We start from the raw sequence: 21,001 nt of genomic DNA on the forward strand, positions 1-21,001 counted from the left end.
TCACTCTAGTGTGCTAGCATGCTAAGATTTGGTAATAAGCACAAAATCTTAGTGAAACATAGCTACAATTTTGATCATACAATGGCTAAAAATTGACAATTATCCTATGTACATCACTATGTGTTAACTATCAAACTGAGGCTAGCAAAGACATGTAGAAACCATACCATGTGCCTTACATAGGCTAACCTTTGGAACTAAAACATACTAAGCTAACAATATAATTGAGTTATGTGTAAGAGTGAAAATAGTTCACATTTTGGTTTCCTACTATTAGGCAGTACAGGAATAAAGTGTAATACAGTGTAGAAAGACAGTTTAAAAAGACAAATTAGGAATATGACATTCATTCATTCATTCATCTTCAACCGCTTATCCCGGGGTCGGGGTCGCGGGGGGTGCTGGAGCCGATCCCAGCTGACATTGGGCGTGAGGCGGGGCACACCCTGGACAGGACGCCAGTCTATCGCAGGGCACATAGAGACGAACAGAGACAGACAACCACTCACACCTACGGGCAATTCTTAATAGTGAAGTGTTGCCTCTTTTTTGATCATTTGACAATAAACTGACATCACCTAACATTAGCTCCATGTGAATAACAGATTTTAAACAATAAGCCAGTGCTATCTAGACGAGTGCTGACTGATTTAGTCCATTTATTGTACCTTGTCGAATCATCTGCAACTTCAAACAGTCCCCTTAACCTCCCTTCTCGGATCAGATTACTTGATACTCATCATATGGGCCTTGCTTGGTAGGGGAGGCAGCAGGTTATGACAAAAACTGAGTTTCAGTAGTGTTTGTTCAAACCACCTCCATTCTACTGCATTTACACACCACACAGAGGCGTGTAACCTCTTCAGCTGCTGCTAGCACTCAGCAGTTCTTTAGTTCAGTTTGAGTATTAGGACTTATGTGTTTTTATGCCCCAAGTTTTAAACAATGCTCATCTATCCCATCGTGAGGTATAGGAGAAGAGAAAGGAAAAAGGTTGATTTTCAAAATGAAAATGATAGCAAATTATCCGTTTGGTGTAGCTGAAACCAAAGTTTTTTCAACATACTGTACATTTCCCCTTGATTGTTTATTGTCAAGACAATCAACCAACGTGGTTGCAACATTTTAACGGTAACCCAAAGTGTGAATCACGAGTGTGCGGTGTGTGTTGGCGTCTCAGGACCTAATTTTGCGGTGCCCTTTTTTTTCACATCCGCCAGTGCCTTGTCGAGCTTCTGGTTCATCGCGTTACTGGACTGCAGACAAACCATAGAAACAGGTTATGAACACAGAAAGATCAAACAGAAATAGAGAGAGTAAGTAGAAAAGCAAGTGGACCTACCCATTTCGTCTGTCTTGTGGCCGTACCAGAGATTGGGGTCCTTATGCCGGGCAGTCGGAGGGTGGCTGATGTAGGAATCCCTGGAGAGGGATTTCCATGTTAAAGGAGCACCTAGACACAGGGTTTGGTCAGTGGGCTGAATTAAAGATGGTAAAGTGAGGAAAAAGGTTGAAAAATAAGATAGAATGTATTAGGAATTTACAGTCATGCAGGTGAACCTTTGAGTCCCTGCGGCACAGCAATACTTTGAACTAAATGCTAACCTCAGCATGCTAACATGCTCAATATGGGGGCGTACCTATGCTCCCCAGGTTCTATGTTCCCCGCTTTGTATGTGACAGAAAGAGTCCTATGTTCCCTGGACTATTTTCCCCACAATCAGTGCAAAATTCCACGGCACATAGGCCTATGTAGACGACCCTGACACTACCCCCTAACCCTGGTCCTAACCGTAACCCATAACCCTCACAAAATGCTGAATTAAATCAGCGGAGGCAAAGACTTATGCAACCGGGGAAGGACCCAGGAAACATTGGTATGACCGCCTCGATATGTCAACATGCTGATGTTTAGGTATGTTACCTGTGTTTGAAATGTTAGCATGTTAAAATTGGCTAATTACAACTAAACACAACGTTTTCTGAGATCGAGGGGAAGTTCAATGTTTTACAGGTATTTTGTCAGAAACCAAAGGACACAATAGAGATTTAAAAGTGAGACTATATAGCTTAACTTGTTCTGAGGAGACAATAAGATTCAGTAGTAACAGACTCACTAATGTCACTTTTATAGCAGTATAGCTTGCTAACATTAGCCACCGTAAGCTAATGGTAATACAAGTCCATAATATAGCATCAAAACTAAGTGTAATGGGTTGAGAATGGGTGTTTTGTCAGAGCTGCAATGATTAGTCGATTAGTTAACTATTTATAATGATAATGATTCATTATTTTAAGTCACCTTTTTAATAAAATAAAGCCACGTTTATCTGATTCAAGCTTCTAAATGTTAATATTTGTAGGTTTCTTTCCTCCCCGATGACAGCAAACTGAATTTCTTTGAGTCGTGGATAAAACAAGACACTCGAGGACGTCATCTTGGACTTCGGGAAACAGCGATCCACAACTTTCCCCATTTTATTATAACTTATAACAAGTAATCGATTAAATAGAGGGATTCATTGATAATGGTAATAACCGGTTGTTGCAGCCTTAGTATTTTTCTTTTTGCTTAGTCAACTTTTTATTTTATTTATAAGAGGAATACAGAGTGAGTGAGTAAGAGTAAGCTGGTGTGTCACAGTGCACATGGCAACAGTCACAGCTTAATAATTCAGCAGGATAAGATGGATCATATTTCAACTACTCATGATTTACTACCAATGTCGTCCATGTGACCACTACCTGCAAAATAAGGTTCATGTCATATCGACCCAACGACATATTGACAGCTGAGCAATGAGTGACTGGTTGGTATGACAGGAGCTGCACTAGCAATTCTTCCAAGCTTAAGAGATATTGTACACCCATGGTAATTTGAACAGAATTAAACATAGGACAAGAGACTGGACATTGATGTACACACCTGGAAATAGATTTGTGCGAAGACAGTGGCCCAAGCTGTGATAGCTGTGGGGCCACGAACAGGCTGATCCACAATCAACATAGTGAGGAAGCGACAGGGACGGCACCTGAGGGTGTTCTACTACTCTCACCTACAACACAGCGTGTTCAGAGGAAATCATATCTAACAACAACACATTGTTAACATGCAGCAGCAAAAAGAAGTTTTGAAAAAAAACAACCAATATTCTCACCTGTGTTTTCACCGGTTTCGCATCTTTCTGGCCAATCGAGGTCATGATGTACCGCAGGAGAGTTGAGCAACAAAAGGTGTTACATTTCTTAAGAATGTCACGCAAGACACCCGAGAACAATACATCAGGTTTCACCTCTGGACCAGAAGAAGATGAATCTGACATTTCTAGTGCACACACTATACGCTTTTCATTTTGCACAGTTATGTTATTTGCCATTCAGAGCCATATGTGTAGGCTGAAAGGCTTTACAGCTCTCGTCAGGTAACTGCAAGATAGTCTCAAAATTTAACTGGTTTGTGGTTGAGATCAAATTGAAGTCCAAGAGTAAAGATGGGTGTGGTCAGAGCAAGGGCGCTGGAAGAAGGACGCAGGGAATGGGGCCATTGCCTCACCACTTTACGCACATGGTCCCATTTGACGTTGCGGCTGGTGTGAACACATCACAAGTTGGTCTCTAGTGTGTTTACATCCTTCATTGCAGCATTTGAAATGCTAATAGTTATTAATCAGTTTGACACCTTCCTAAACTCAAAAACAGAAATCTCTTCCGAGGGAGTAAAGGTCCCGATTGCCCTGAAATCCAAACACGAACCAACACTGACTGGAAAGTTCTGTTGACACGAAATTCATTAAAACAAAACCAAAAAAAAATTCTTTATTTCCTTTATTCAACTTTATTTCACAATTGTATGCCATTTATTGTGTCCTTTGTTATAATACCACACACAAATGTCAACTGGCTAAAACAATATAAAACATAACTTCCACAATTTTTCATTATTTATATTATGTACATGCACTCATCTATTTAGAGGCAAAAAAAATCTCAGGCCTTCGCTTACTCAAGTGCACTTTCATCGGTCTTTCTTGTTGGTTGAGAGGCCATTCCAATGAGGATCCTTCAGCTTCTGTTTGCCAGATCGACTTGAAAATTTCATAGCTTTCTGATTTATACAGGTTTGTATTCTTTTGTGAGCATTGTGGGAGGAAAATAACCGAAAACGGTGGTACGCTATTTCTAACTGATCAAGCGCCAAAACGAACACACACAGCAACAGTTTTTGTTACTTTTACAATGCGACTTCTCTTTTATCTCATACTACAGCAGTTTGGGAAGCAGATGACAAACTGGTGTCGAATGCACGTGGAGTTTGACACTGTAACTGACAAACAGTTTCACTCCCAGTTTGGATTCACAAAAAGAATCTTATCTGATCTCCACTGCAATAAAAGAAGATTTAACGCAAAGCCCTGACCCATGCACCCCATTCCCCTCCTACCACCTTCCCTTCTCTGGGTAAGACAGAGCACCACTTCCTGCCACGGTTTAGCTTACAACCAATATACAAGTGCCAGGATTGTCTTTTAATTGAATTTGACGTGTGGGTGATTTTTTTTTTCTATGCTTTTCTGGGAACTCAAATGTGAGGGATATGTTATAGGAACAAAACATGGGATCAAGAGCGCAATGGGAGATCTGACTTCCATTGCGCGTCTCGCTTCATGCCCATAATCATGAAACACTATCTACAATACTTCTGGGGTTTGATTTAAAAAAAAATTAAAAAAAATGGAAGTTTAAGAATAAACTAAATCTCCTCCTCTGCCACAACCAACTGAACTACACAGAGAGTGGTTTGGACTTCTTATTTCTACAGCTCTGTTGATAGATTATTATGACTTAGAGAATTAACGGAGGTATGAGTGAGCTCGGCAGCACTCATGACAAAACTGGAGATATAGATTATACAAGAGTTACAAATAGCAAAGGTCGGTGTTGACAGCAGAGTTCTAGGATCGTCAGCTATGCATTAAAAATGCATAAATATTTATTGAAGAAGGTCAAATTCTGATCTTATTGAACTTTTGTTGTTTTTAAAAAAAAAAAAAAAAGGAAGAAAGGAAAAACAGGCTCACTTGTCACCTGTGTAATAGTATGATACTACTCGAAAGTGGATTCTTATTGGAGTGGTCCATCAGGTGCTGCCTGCCTCCTGGTTGTGACCTCCATCAGTTCAGGCTGCTCAGGCAGGATAGAGGGCAGCTCTCCTCTCTATGTGGGAGCAAACTTCTTGGCCTGTGCCCTTACCCGCTTCTCATAGTCCATTCTGTTCTGACTGAAAAACAAAAACACAAAGAGATAAGGACATTTTAACCATGCTAGAGGTTTCATTGACATGATACAATATCAGTATATAAAGCACTGGAAGAACAGAAAACATTTCTTTCTTGTTTTGTGTTATGACTTGCCTTTGTTCTCCAGAGGTGACGATGACCATTCATGACCTTTGAGCTAAATTACAGCTCGAACCAAAGTTGTAATAAACTAATAGCTTCAAAATATGTTGAAGATAGATATGACAAAGTATCTACGTCTTTATTCACCACCAACAAAAAAAAAAAAAAAGGTTTGATAAGGGATTTGGAACTGGATTCAGATTTGATAAAATGCTATCAAACCCCATCCATAGGTATTGCCCTTTGCATAGTGAAAAATAAATTCAATGTGGTATCCAGAGAGGGCACGTTGAAAATGCAGTCTGCAAATCATTTAGGCTCCAACTGTAGGCTATCTGGCTGTTAAGTCGTGACGTAACACCCTTTCAAAACATGATTTCCAGGACCAAGCCTCATATTTCTACAACGCCGCGGCGCCGTGTTCCCTGTTGTTTAAACAGATCTGAGTTTTTAAAAAACACAATTGTCATTTTACCTATTTCTTATCGATGAAAAAGATGTCTAACTGACGAAAGAGGCGATCGTTATTGTTCACATGTTCGGCCGCTGTTTGTTTTGTTTCAACGGAGCGTTTGGGCCCAGAAATCGTATTTTAAAAGGGTGTTACGTCACGACTTAACAGCCAATTGTGTAGGGAAAGTCATCAAAGCAGCCACACTTACCAGTAAATTGTGTAAGCCTCTGCTTGCGCTGGGTCTTGAATGTTGGGCTCATTCAGCAGCTCCTGGATACCCAACAGGATCTGGAAAGATAGTCGACAAAATCCAAGTCAGAGTGCAGTGAGGGTGATAGTCAACTGGTTTATCTGAAATAAAAACCCACTAGCTGTGCAGGCTTGTCTTCAGCAGTTACCCCTCCTGAATCCACACAATATGAATGAAAACCGCTGAGTTCAGTCATTGCAGTTCAAACTCATGACGCAAATGGCCGCGGTCGCACATAGTCTGCTGGTAAACAGCTTCAAAAGGAGACCGACCAACACCACCCTTGATACGGGCAAAAGAAGAACCGTGGAGTGTTCGCACCTGTTTGATGGTGATGGCAGGCCTCCAGTCTTTGTCCTCCTCCAGGATGGACAGACACACGGTGCCGGATGGATAGACATTTGGGTGGAATATTGGTGGCTCAAATTTGCCTGAGTGGAAGTCATTGAAATGAAAGTGAGAACCTTACATTTGAAATAAGACTGTCATGGGAAAACTTTCACTTTCAATTACATAATACAATATAGCCATTGTAAAAACGTCATTATCTCTAAAGCGCAAGAGGATCTGTGAAAGTGCCCTCATTTTCCATGTGTGTCTGAATAACACACACTTTAGTAATTGGAGTGTGTCTAACTCGAGACTTAGCTCGATAAAGCTTTCATTTGTGGTGGGCCTTGACCTTGTCAGTGCTCCTCCTGCTGTTTTGTGCATTTCCCCTTTGCAGGTTGCCTGCAGGTACAGATGCACAGATCTAAAAAAAACTCTAAATCTCGTGTGGTCTCCCTTTTTATCTAGGCTGACTAAGCCTGACACAAAGAATGGATTAGGATTAGTAACAATGCATTGCCACGCTCTACTGTAACTTCATTTAACTTAACAGATAGTGCGTATTATATTTAAAGTTTTACGCATTTCAACAATATGTTTTTGGAGTTGAAAGCACCAACAACCCAGAGAGCGTCTAGCCCCCTGGCCTAGAAAACGTCACAAAAACCACATGCAGTGACTCAGAGAACAGCATTTCTAGATAGATCACAAAAAATATATACTGTATATTTATTTTTATCCTGAGGTGTTCTTCTTTTATTTTGAATAGACAGCTGCATGTAAATTTTTGGCTTTCAACATAGAATGAAACTATGTAGCAGGTGCGGAGTGGCACTCACATTTGGGTGGCGAAGAAGGGTAGTCATCTTTGAAGAGCATTCTGAGTTTATAGAGTCCTCCCTCCCACAAGGTCTAGTGACAGAATAAGGAAATAACGGCTTTAGTAAACACACAAGGATATTAAACAATTGAAAAGGACTAAACAAAAGTAAAGATGTAATAATGACCTTGTGCCCGTTAACTTTCTCTGTATGCTGGCCCAAGCAACTTTTGTTTGGTAAGCGTTCTGCACGCTTTGTTTAAATAACAAGGCGACACTATGAAGGTTTAAAAGATAAAATGAGCTTCATGTATTATAAATGTTTTCTTACGTCTTTAATTTGGGTGTCAAATTTTTTAGGTTGTTCTAAATAGGAAGTGGGCAAACACATGGCTCATTTTCCTCCAGTTATTTGACATGCCACGTTATCTGTTCATCATTAAAAAAAGCATGAAACAGATTAAAACGATGAGCTGTAATGTGCGTTGTTTAACCTGCAGAATTACCTATGACATAACAGACAATCCTGTAACAAGGTCTGAAACAGGTGTGCAAGTGGCAGACATATTCATATATACAGTATTCTAAATTCTTCATGTATTGACGGATCGACTCTTGGTCAATCTGGAGAAGCTGATCCACTTTTATATGCGGCTGTAGCAGCAAACTTACTCCCTTCTTGCCTGGGATGGCACACTCCCAGTTCATCAGATTCATGGTTCCATCAGGATTCTTAGTGGGCACAGCGACAAAACCCTGGGTGGTTTACAACAGACACAACACATCACTGGGTCACTGAGTGCTAGTTAACTAGATAGATAGATAGATAGCTAGATAGCTAGATAGATAGATAGACAGATAGATAGACAGATAGACGGATAGATAGACAGACAGACAGACAGACAGACAGACAGATAGATAGACAGATAGATAGGTAGATAGACAGATAGATAGATAGATAGATAGACGGATAGATAGATAGATAGATAGATAGATAGATAGATAGATAGATAGACAGATAGGTAGATAGACAGATAGATAGATAGATAGACAGAATGGTAGATAGACAGATAGATAGATAGATAGATAGACAGATAGGTAGATAGACAGATAGATAGATAGACGGATAGATAGACAGATAGATAGATAGATAGATAGATAGATAGACAGAATGGTAGATAGACAGACAGATAGATAGATAGATAGATAGACAGATAGGTAGATAGACAGATAGATAGATAGATAGATAGACAGAATGGTAGATAGACAGATTGATAGATAGATAGATAGACAGATAGACAGACAGATAGGTAGATAGACGGATAGATAGACAGATAGATAGATAGATAGATAGATAGTGCACTGGTCAGTAGCACTCATGCACGTTAGGCTATAAACCTATGACATGTCAGAAACGGGGCAATATTTATCTATGAATCACTTTATTGATGCTGAATAAGGATCAACATGCCGCTGCTTACAAATGGGTGGTCTTTTCTCCAGGCTTTGCGCTCCTGTGACAGTCTGCTAAGAGCGATGCCAGACATTACTGCTCATCAACGCCTCCCTGTGGAAAAACAATCCCTAAACAGATTAATTATTCAATTTAAACTGGCCACGGACAAGTAACGTTTCCCCAACTGAGCCCTCTAAATAAAAAAGAAGCTGTTGGACGGTTAAACGAGATACCTTCGATGTTGTTTATGAGACTAATCTGAGTGTAAATTACAAGGTAAATGACGCCACTGTAAAAACCTACAGTACCAAAAAACTGAACTTACCTCTTATTTTATTGGGCTAAATATCAGAATAACGTGTGTTTGAGGACGTTAGCTCGGTTGCTTCGCTCACGCTAACGTCGCGGCTGTTGACGGCGACAGAAAAACACACCCTTCGACGGTCAGAGACACAGCTACCGGGGCAGTTCGGGCGTAAATGAACAGACCGAATAAAACTTTGATTTTATTCACACTCCCCGGACATATATTGGTATTATTTCTGACAATTTACCCCAGTTGTGTAAAACAATGTGAGTCGTAACACCGTTCCGACAGCTAGCCTATCGCAAGAAAGGACCCCAATTTGTTTATTTCGTCAGGACCTTCAGGCACTTTACGGGGCATCCGGGTGACATACGTCAGAGGCGGTCGGCCATCTTTGTTGTGGCATTCATTCTGGGAAGTTCGCGCTTTCGGGTGATTCGGTCATTCTGAACCAGCTCCCTTGAACGAATCGCCCTTTGCTCCCCGTTTTTATTAGTTCATTAATAAAATTGTATTATTATTTTGTTCACATCTTCATGTCTTGTGTCTTGGTAGTGCCCGTAATGCTTGTGCACTATTAGCCCATTAAATGCGATTTGTGCGGGCACACACATTGTGCACAAAAGGACACAACATGGTTGATTCCCCCATCTTATCTTATAACTTAGAAAAAACTGCAGAATTTTGTAAATAAACATTTCAAACACTTTTAAAAGCATTCTTGTACATTCACACTATTTGCCAACTGCTGCCCACTGACTTTGTGCTTCTGTTTTGATATGTGTTAGATATATAAATCATTTTATCATGAAATAAATAATTCACATGTTTATTCTCTTAGCTACAGCAATTGAATACATCGGTCGGATGATCACGCTGTTTTAATCCCCCCACCTAATCGGGACATGTGAAACAGACATGTGGGGCGAATGAAACAGCATATTTTAAACAGGAACTATTGACCGTACTCTTGTTTTTATGCAACATACCGCACAACTTGATAGTGTGCTAGTTATCGCTAAAATTTCACATCATTTCTCATAATATAAATAGGTCAAAAAATGTTTTGGTCCTGGGAGAGGGGACTCACCTTCCTTCTTTTTACACCACAACTACATTTTCATTTAACTTACTTATTCCTCTCTCCCAAGTCATGTTTAGCAATACACAGTTGTACATCCTGTTATTTATTGGCATTTTGCGAATAATCTGTTGATGCATGTTATAAACATGTTTTGTTCATTAAAAATATGTTAGTCAAAGCAGTTGTCATTCATTGCAAAACATTTATTAATTTGTTTATTAATTCAGTGATTTATGCAGGTTTTGATCACGCAATGTGACTGTAATAACACATGGTGGCGCTGTCAGGACGATTGAAACCCTATAGTTGGGAAACAGTATTTTCTACGACTACGTCGTAAAAGTTGTCGTGGTTGCATGATCAAGGAAACAGGCAGCACAGCCCGCCCAGGCCCAACCCAGAAGTACCAGCAATGGAATATCTTCGTCATCGTCATCACTATCGCCTTTTCTTTTCTTGGTGTCTTCCGACAAAACTTTTGCTTTCTTCTGTTTAGTTTCATTTTCAGCCATGACATCAACACAGTCTACACAGTCTACACACACTGTACCAGCCTGCAGAGGCATACACATGCTACACTAGACAGCTGGGCTCTGGCATCCCAGGCGATGACACGTGCCGTAAAGCAGTCTATTCTTTAGTAGTTTTTTGTGCACAGGTGCCGATCCGAAATCTGAAGTTTCATTGTGCCAGTGAGAGCAGATGTGTCATTAAACTGCAAGTTGATGTACCATAACAAGGGTCTTGGAAACATATTCTGAAGGTTGAAAAACTACATAGATGGAATTTAGAAGACAAGTAAAAGTCGAGCTTGGTGTCTAATGCATGAAAAATGTCGTCTTGTCTCGGCTTTAAGGTTATTGAAAAAAAGATTATTTAAAAAAAAAATTACAAAGCCACAATGGTGTGAGCTGTAATTAAGTGCAGGATAGGATTTATAAAAAATTACAATGCAGAACAAAAATCATCAGTGCAAATACTGCAGCCCTAGTGCCGTACCTTTGCCTCCACATGTATCTGCAGGGCATCTGAGATCAGTACCTCTATTCAGTACTTTTTAATTACTACGTTTCTGATGGTGAATGTATATAATGGGTTGATCTAAACTATACAAATGTGCATGCAGTGCCAAATATTTTAATGTAAATATGTGATCACTGACAGTTTGTACATTCACAGTATGCATGTCAAGCTGACTGACACATCTACAGGTGAGGGTCAGAAGCTAAATAGACACTGATGAAGCTGCTGTCAGTCACAGAGAGGATGGTTTCATTTATTGGAAGCAACAGTTACGCCTACAGAAGCAGCAAGCAAGGTCCACGGCTCAAGAAGAATTGTTCAAAAAGAGTTGTTCGTTCTCTTCTGCCCAGTGGTAATGCTCTTTTGTTCTTTTCATTTTACCCCAATGGAGCGTAGCAACAGCTGACATCACAGACACTGGTTAGGACAACTCATTAGCCTACTTGCAATGTTTAATTGTTGAAAGAAGACAATGTCAAAGTGCCTTAAACAAAAGACTGCAATGCAGGTTGGAATAAGTGCATCTTTAACGGCTATCTTCTAAGCCACACTCAAAGTTGGACTTTTGCTTAGCCTTTAATTTAAAGAAAAATCCCATTAGCAGGCTACACATCTGGTCACACATGAGTTAAATGCTGTAGTCTACACTGTGCAGTTGCATATAGTACCACCATGGTGTAACAAAAACTAAAATACACGAAGTTCGTCCTGAGAATCGGGCATATTGCCAGACACCTCAAATCAAGCACAGGAACCGGACTGAACTGGTTTTGATTTTCTCTGCGTCAGCATCCCAATTTTTCTTCTCTCTCTTTTTTTAATGGGTTGTCTCCATGGTTGTACAGCATCTCTGCAAAAACTGCAGTCCTTTTGTTGCCCTATCTGTTCCTCCGGCCTACTTTCTGGGTTCACACCAAGTTACATTTTAGCAACTTTGCAACAATTGAAAAATGTTAGAATGTAAAAAAAAAAAGAGCTAAATATTAGACTTGCATTGGCATAAGACTGGAAGAAAAGGTTCCTCTAATCCAGTGGACTTTGAGGGAGACTTTGTCAATCAATATCGCTTCCACTTACAGTATTTTGCCCTTTTGTCTCCAAGGCAAGACAAATATTTACATTTCTGGTTACTGGATAAAGGAGTTTTTGTCAACGTCAGGACCTGGACGCATCTTAAAAAGGAGCAAAAAAGACACAACACTGTAGCCATATGTAGCATAACAAAACAAGGACCTCACCATTTATTTTAACATTTGTAAAATAATGAATTGACATATCATTAATGACCTGCTCCTGTCAATAAAGTGCACTTCTTCCAAAAATCAAATGTTACTATCAAATGGAAGAAAGTGCCATAACTGTACCTTTTTAACAGATTGAGGCCTAGTAGTGAAAAACAAAACAATCATGTACTTCCAGGATATTGTAAACCTTTCCGATATGTGCGTCTGAATCTCCATAAGTAGGAGATTTGCATTACAGGTTTCTGACAGCTGCTGAAACTGTTAAGTAGGTATGTTTCATAAAAAACTCCCCGTGCACAGCGTTATACAACATGAACGGTCTCCTCAGTATTAGTAGAAAGTAGCCTACACTATGAAGTTAGTTTATAGGGTTTGTTCTATCACTCGTGTTGGCAGCAAACAAACTTCTTTCCCTTGAAAACATGCCATCCTTGCTTGTGGTAGTCCGCTGCCTTTCGTCTACCATCATTCAAATCTTCTTCCTCTCACCCTCGGAGATGATATGCTCCGGAGATGCCCTTTTAAACCATTCAGACCAGGAGCCGTCATAAACGCACACCCCGGGGTGGCCGAGCAAGTGAGCGGCCAGAACCACGTGACACGCTGTGACACCGGACCCACAGGAGGCCCAGAGCGGTTTCTCCAGGTCCACGCCTGCCTCTCTGAACAGGTTGGACAGGCCCTCAGTCCCCAGCTCCTTTCCAGAAGCATCCAGGAAAGAAGTGAACGGCATGTTGATTGCACCAGGGAAATGGCCCGGCAGTGTGTCTGTGACAGTGAGACAGAGGCGTTAGAGAGACAGTGAACATTTTTTTTTGCAATAATGACATTACTAAAAAAAAAAAAAACTCCCCTCAAGGTTCACTTACTAGATTTATTCTGGAGCTTTCGGCTAAATCCAATGTCCTTCATCAGCAGATAGAGTTAGTTGTCATGGAGGTGCTTTGCTGTAGTTGTCGTTCATGACAGTTAAAGCAACTAAGCAAACTAAATCTGCTGATGAAGACCATGAGATGAAGAGCCCTGAAGAAATCTGATAAGAACCTCGAGTGAAGTTTTTTGTTTTTGTCAAATTAGTAGGACAACAAGCTCGATGTTGTGATCGATCTAAGACTGTAGCCTATTTGAAATGACACTTCATTAAAACATTTTGCACCACAATCGTTGGTGTAGATAAATGACATATAATTAAATGGCAACAATGACATAATAGGGGCCTCCCTATTACATACAAATGTAAATCATCATGTGGCCAAAACAGGCAGAAATCCCTTCTATTAATTTGCTAAAACTTGCATTGAAGCCTATTTCCATGCAACTTTCTGAGTTGTGCACTGATGACATGTCCCCATCAGAAGATCTTTATTACGCTGTGTCCTTTTTAGACATGTTAAAAATAAAAAAAATATCTTGCTTACCGTCTCTGGGCTCTGGCTCTATGCCCCTGAACCTTCCCTCTGACCTGGCATCCACGACCTGGACCTGCTTGGTCCTGATGTTCTCCAGCATGTCTTCATAGCGCTTCACCCACGCCTGGTTCACAGTCGCCTCGAAGTCTCCACACTCCGGTTTGGAGTAGTCAGATGTCACCGGAGAGCCGTCAGCCAGCCAGTTCTTCATGCCTCCGTCCAGCACCGACACCAAACTGTGTCCGAACAGCCGGAACATCCACCACACCCGGGGAGCGCCGAACGACCCAAAGTCACTGGTGTCATACACAACTACGTGCGTGTCATTCCCGATTCCCAGGTCTCCTACGTACTGGGAGAAGTGTTTGGAAGTTGGCAGCATGTGATCCAGCGCAGAGGTCTTGTCACAGCAGTCGTCTATGTCAAAGAACGAGGAGCCCGGTATGTGCTTCTGCGCAAATTCGGCCCTCGGGTCCCGCTTGGTTTTCGGCAGGTACCATGAAGCGTCGAGAATGCGCAGCTTGGGCCCGACGAGGTTATTTCTAACAGCATCTGCCAGCCACTGACCTGACACCAGCGCTCGGGTCTGTGCCGCCATGACGACGCGCTCAGGTAATACGAGCTCCGGCCGCTAGAGGGAAATGTTGACAACATGGCCAGGAAACATGGTGCAAATGTGGTCGCCACGGGGGGCCCCACGGTGGGCCCCACGGTGGTCCCCACGGTGGGCGCCACGGTGGGGCCCCGTGTCTAACTTTAGATCATTAAAATGTACAACAAAGCAGCATTTTATTTGTACAATTAAATGTAAATAAAAAAGGCGCACACATTATTATACTGTACTTGCTTTTAATAAGAAGCCACAAATTATTTCATTTTAGACCAAATATCAAAACTCTTTGGAACAATTATATTTACTTACTAAGGAGCTTAATCCAAAAGGTAGTTTAACTGTGAAGTAGGCAATTACATACAAACTGGACTTACAAAGTTTTCCAAGGCACATCTTTTTAAAGTGCACTTCCTCTAAAACACCAGCAGGTTGTGCCATATGAGGCTCACAGAGGGCTGTGCAGGAGTACATGAAAGTTTTTCATATACACTCACCGGCCACTTTATTAGGTGCACCTGGTGCTTGATAAAGTGTCAGTGTGGTCTTCTGCTGTTACCTGTCTGCTAGAAAGTAGGTTGTGTTGTGTGTTCACAGATGCTCTTCTGCATTCTTCTGCTGTGGACTTGGTTATTAGTCTAGGAAGACGTTTCACCTTTCATCCAAGGGGCTTCATCAGTTCATGTACGCATCTGACCAGGCTGGGACTTGACCAGGACCAGGACCAGGCTGGGACTGGTCCAACTAACTGGTGTGAGAAAACAAGAGAAACAACATAATCGTTCCGTATGTGGCTGGGGTTTCAGAGAAACTCAGGAGGATCTTCATCAAACACTGCATCCCTGTGTATTTCAAACCCAGTAACACACTCAGACAGAGACTAGTACATCTCAAGGACAGAACACCACACACCAACAAAAGCACTGTGGTTTATGCTGTCCAATGCAACGAGGAACGCAAAGATCTTTACATTGGAGAAACAAAACAACCACTGCATAAACGCATGGCCCAACACAGGAGAGCTAACTCCTCAGGCCTGGACTCTGCTGTCCACTTACACCTCAAGGAGAAAGCCCACTCCTTTGATGACAACAATGTCCACATCCTGGACAGAGAGGACAGATGGTTTGAAAGAGGAGTAAAATAAGCCATCTATGCAAAAGTAGAGAAACCATCACTATAAAGAGGAGGAGGTCTGAGACACCACTTATCTCCAATTTACAATGCTGCCCTTTCATCCCTTCAAGAGATTTAACAATCCAACCTCAAAGAACAACTGTTCACAATTGGCCTCCTGTGACTCCAACGACTGTCATTAAGACCCAATAGAGCACTAACCAAGTCCAATACTTCCCATCAACGACTGTCACTCTAACGACTGTGTTTTAAAAAAAAAATATATATATATATGTATCTGTTACAACAGAGGAATGCAGAAGAGCATATATCATTAAGTTGGAATTCATCTAAAAAAAGTGCTTATTATATACAATTATTCTCATAAAATGGCATATTCATACAAATTCGGGGGAAAGCCTGTAAAGAGGCCTAGCAAGAAACAATACAAACATTAACAAAGTTTTACATTTTAGCGCCTCTTAGGTTTGTATACTTAGTATACTTTACTACTAAATGTGTTCAGAAAGTAAGGGCTAAAATGGGAGCCTGATAGCAGCAACAGTAATATCTTTTAACTTGGTTATCTGTTCACACAGCTTAGATTTAAGATTTACATGGCTACACATTTCTGAGGTTAGATCGGAAATTGTGAAAAAGTGTGATGCATCAGTAACAAAGTGATTCTTCAAGTGCTGATTTGTAAATGAAACTTTGTCACATCCTTGTTCTCACATTCAAAGCTTGCCCTTGACCTCGGAGACGACGTGCTCCGGTGGGGCCTTGGTGAACCACTCATACCAGGATCCGTCATACACAGTTGCCCCGGGGGCGCCACACAGATGAGCAGCTAGCACCATGTGACAGGCGGTCACACCAGAGCCACAGGATCCACAGAGCGGCTTATTCAGGTCCACCTTTGAGTCCTTAAAGAACTTCTTCAGCTTCTCTTTGGAGAGCATCATGCCATCGTCATCAAGAAACTCAAGGAAAGGCATGCATTTGGAGCCAGGGATGTGACCCGGTTCGACACCTGTGGGACAATGACATCATTATTAGTTTAATACGTTACACACATGTGTAGCACAATTAAGTACACACACAAGTGTTCAAAAGGCCCTGAAAACCTGGGGTTCTACCCTAAGACCGCACTAACACTGTCCTTCCGCACCGCGCCCCAGGCTTTAGACAACATTTTCTGCTTAACAGTTTTGGTTATTTTACATGAGAGATTTCTGTATGATATTTGCATTTTGACCTTTGTTCTTCTGGCTCGTTTGAAATGGGGAGGCTCAGGAAAAACATGCCACCTCTTTCCCTGCACTACTCATGATTTAGTAACATTTGAATCATTATCTCATGATAATTGTGCAGTTGAGTCCTTTTGAGGCTTTGTATTTTACTGTCAAACTCTCAAAAAAGAAAGGATTTCTGAGAAGGAAGGGAAGGACCAATGATCCTAGGTTAGCCTCTTGATAGGTTATGTTTCTGTTATGGAAAGGAAAGGTCCACACAGACACCAGCAGCCACAATGAGACATCAGAACCGCCCAAACTTCTGTAAGTTTTGGAGAAGATACCTGATGTAATCTAGAATGTACCTGAAGGGAAATGAGTCATTGGAAACAGAAGGTTTAATTTTAATTCATTTTTTAACATCATGAAATATTTTACTGCACAGGAAATACTCATTCTGATATTCCACAGTGCAAAGTTGGATGAATGTTATGCAATGAATCTTATTTCCATGTTTATCCATTATATGAGCCTGGTTGTGTCACACTTTTGACCATAAATATCACAATACGGGCGCACTGCAAATATGCGGGCAGCTGGCTTGACTTCGGAGAAACGAATGACGGCTCATTGGACCGCAGTCGTCTGAAGAGGACTCTGACTTCTGTACTACAGCCCCGGCTGTTTTCACAAGCTAAAGCCCTTTATGCAGCTAACCTGGTAGATACCCTCAACACCACCTAGGCAAGCAATGGACCAAATAAGAAAAGCTTAAAAGCTTCCTAACTTTGAAGTCACAGTAACAATGACAGCCCCATAAACCACATAAGCTATTTCATTGAAGTTCATAGATTGATGGTTGCAAAACAAAACCTTCACCCATATTATTTAAAAAAATGAAAAATGAATACATAAGTTTACAACTTTAAAACTAAAGAATAGACAAGTTGAGATCAAATATCAGACCGACACATGAAACTACAGCCTACCCTCTCTTGGTTCTGGTTCTATCCCGCGAAACCGTTCCCGGGGCCTCACATCCACCACTTGGTACCGTTGAGTTGCGATGTTATCTGTAACGTCCTCAAATGACTTCACCCAGGAGCGGTTCAGGGTGGCGGCGAAGCGCGCTGCTTCGGGCTTGGTGTGCGTGCCTGTGACTGGGTAGCCCCCCCTCACCCAGTCCCTAAACCCCCCGTTCAGCACCGACACCTGAGGATGGCCGAACAAGCGGAACATCCACCATACCCTGGTGCAGGAAAACGCCCCAAAGTCACTGGCGTCGTAAACAACCACATGGCTGTCGTTTCCAATGCCCAAGTTACCCACGTAGTCGGCGAAAAACTGCTCGCTCGGGAGCGTGTGATCGAACTTTGAGGTCCTGTCGGAGCAGTCGTCGATGTCAAAAAGAGACGCTCCGGGGATGTGGGACTGTGCAAACTCCTTCTTGCTGTCCCGCTTCATCATCGGCAGGTACCAGGACGTGTCCAGGATCCGCAGACGCGGTCCGACAAGATTGCGGTTGACCATGTTTGCAAGCCATTTTGCAGACACAAGGGTTTGAGCTTGTAACCCCATGTTTTGCAGAGGAGTCAGACAAGTTCAGTCGTCAGTTACTGCTTACCTTAGATGAACTCTTTGCCTCTTACTTGATGTTTTGCAGTGGCTGGCAAACAACAAATCCGTGCATCCCCACCACCTACTGGTGTGGAGTGTGCAGAAAGAGCCTTCTTCTTCTGAGTTGGGTAATAACGCATCAAGCATGGGGCTATTCAGGATCGCCTGATCAGATTAACATAATAAGTAGGGGAAATATGTGCTATTGGATTAGGCTATAGTTATATTCTAAAAGATCACATGCTTTGTTTTAATTCTGTCTTTAAATATGGCAATGAAACTTTTGTTCACTGCTATTGACTCGTGAAAAGTGCATCCGACATAAGAAACACCACCCCGCTTGCTGAGGAACACACACAAAGTACCCCTGCAGTTTGTGCCGTTATTGTTTTTGTAAGGGTATTTTGATCAACTGCGAATGCTGCAAAAAGCATTTTATTTACATTGAAAATGTGCGTGTGCGTGCGTGTACATGTGTGTGTGTGTGTGTGTGTGTGTGTGCGCGTGTGTGTGTGCGTGCGTGTGTGTGACCAGTCATTTTTGTAGTATTATCAATGTTGATAATGTTGAAGTAATGTTCAGTATTCTGATAAATGTAAATGTTTTTAATAATCCCATGGATTATGTTGGTAATTACCGAATTTTCCATGTGATTTTTATTCAGTAGGCTTAGTTTTGGCCTTTTCCTTAAACTCCTTAAATGAAAACTGCAGGGTGACTACAATTCAGTGTTTCGTAAAGGCAGTAGATTTTATTATTATTGTTAATATTCAAGGTATTCAAACAAAATTTCATTTATACAGAAGCTCTGAATCTGCCATCCCGCAATAGAAGAGGAAGGGAAATGGAGAAGTGAAGAAAATGAGAGAGAATGCAGTGTGACGTAGACAGACACGTGTACAGTAGGTTCTGTTTTGGCAACATATACACATATACATTAAACTGGAGATATATATAGTTGACCGCACGACTGCATCCTTTATTATGTGTCTGCTGTGTTTCAGGTGACGCAGGAAAGACTGCAGGTAGCACGCCACCGCAACACGTTTTCTTGTTACATTCCCTGAGATAAACCCATCAGGCTGCAAAAAAATCCTAATTAATAATTATGTATCCTGATCAGCCGTCTGCTGAAGACACTGAAATATATATAAGATGTAATAAGACAAACCCAAACATTGTGAAATGTCCCTCAGTTGGTCAAAAAAAACGTCATAATTCATGTGCCACTGCAGAGCTACTAAGCTACAAATGGTTGGTTTTGCATCACTTTGAGTCCAGTTGCTGTTATTTTAACTTGCACAGTTTGGGGCAAACACTAGTAAACAGTTTTGTCAGAGAGATATTTAACTATATATATATATATATATATATATATATATATATATATATATATATATATATATATATATATATATATATATATAGTTAAATATCTATCTCTCTCTCTCTCTATATATATATATATATATATACATATATATATATTTATAGCATTTTTTTAACCAATTTAGTTTGATTGTTATTGTCACCTTGGGAAGGGAGTTCTGGTATATATGAAGTTAGCCACCAAGTATCATTACAGAGACTAATTTGTGTCAATTCAGTTACAAAAATATAAATTTTATATGTTGAGTGAGGTTAGAGGAGAGTCATGATTACCAAAATTAGTGTACAAGTACAAGAACTTAACAAAGCATTGAAAATGTGCCCTAAAACACCTTTGTGACCTCAAAACAATATTTCTACAAGTGTGCTGACAACTACTACTGACTTATTTTAAAATCTTATGAGATTTTAATCAGGACCATTGTAATTTGTTTATTAAGAATTGTTTTACGAAGTTAGTGTTTTCTACAAAGTTAGTTTTCTAGAACTATTTTATTGAAATGGGCTCCATATGGCAATGACAAAAGAATCAGTGATCGATTTGATTGATTATTTTATTGAAGATTTCATTGTACTACGACCAACACAGCAAAAAAATACAGTCTAACGTGAATCATTATTGAACAAAGTGCTTGCACAAAAAAGTTACACTCTGAAATTTGCACACCTGTCTGATGTAATAGGATCTATAGCCTACATTTACCAAAACATTAGAAACTATTTTATCATTTGTAAAGCTATCATCATTTGAATTGATCAGGAATATTTGAACTGAAACAGCAATTTTTTTTTCAACAACAGAGCACAAAAAGGCATATATTTAAAACAAAGATCAGAAAAGAACCAATTTTCACATGAAATCTTTTCTTTGATTGATTTGAGTCATTCTGCTCTTACATTTCTAGTTTGTTCTTCTTTAAACTTCATGAACTAAGCTTGTATAATATCCTATCACGTCCGAGGGCCTGACAATCTGGGGTAATTATGTTCAGGGCAAGTACTTCATTCCTTTCATCCTAGGAATGATATGTATATCTCTGATGTCATCGTGCTGAAGCAGCCAACACAAGTAACGCTCCGTCCCCATGCCCCATCCGCTGGTGAGGAGTGGCTTCACTTGTCTCATGTTAATGTACCATTTGTAGGACTGCTCTGGCACTGCATGGTGCCTGAGGGCCTCCAGTACCATCTCAGGGGTGGAATGACGTTCACCAAGACCCACAGTCTCACCCAGCCCCAGGAGAAGGTCTGCAGCTTT

General features: G+C 40.9%; 2 protein-coding genes across 2 annotated transcripts; both read right to left on the reverse strand.

The window, feature by feature from the left end:
* Positions 1-3,828: 3,828 nt before the first annotated feature.
* On the reverse strand, positions 3,829-9,319 carry LOC310960413 (SUMO-conjugating enzyme UBC9-like). Its single transcript, XM_083932115.1, has 7 exons — positions 9,035-9,319; positions 8,735-8,820; positions 7,926-8,009; positions 7,273-7,345; positions 6,425-6,534; positions 6,062-6,141; positions 3,829-5,278 (listed from the first exon to the last, which is right to left on the reverse strand). Exons 2-7 carry the CDS (start codon positions 8,798-8,800, stop codon positions 5,215-5,217), a joined length of 477 nt encoding a protein of 158 aa, XP_083788241.1. The 5' UTR covers positions 8,801-8,820; positions 9,035-9,319; the 3' UTR covers positions 3,829-5,214.
* A 3,061-nt stretch (positions 9,320-12,380) lies between these two features.
* LOC310959757 (uncharacterized protein) lies at positions 12,381-18,347 on the reverse strand. The gene is made up of 4 exons (XM_083931216.1): positions 17,727-18,347; positions 16,243-16,535; positions 13,786-14,407; positions 12,381-13,135 (listed from the first exon to the last, which is right to left on the reverse strand). Exons 1-4 carry the CDS (start codon positions 18,313-18,315, stop codon positions 12,837-12,839), a joined length of 1,803 nt encoding a protein of 600 aa, XP_083787342.1. The 5' UTR covers positions 18,316-18,347; the 3' UTR covers positions 12,381-12,836.
* Between the last annotated feature and the right edge of the window lie 2,654 nt (positions 18,348-21,001).

This window comes from Echiichthys vipera (assembly GCF_963691815.1).
Source record: "Echiichthys vipera genome assembly, chromosome: 17".
Lineage (NCBI taxonomy): Eukaryota > Metazoa > Chordata > Actinopteri > Perciformes > Trachinidae > Echiichthys > Echiichthys vipera.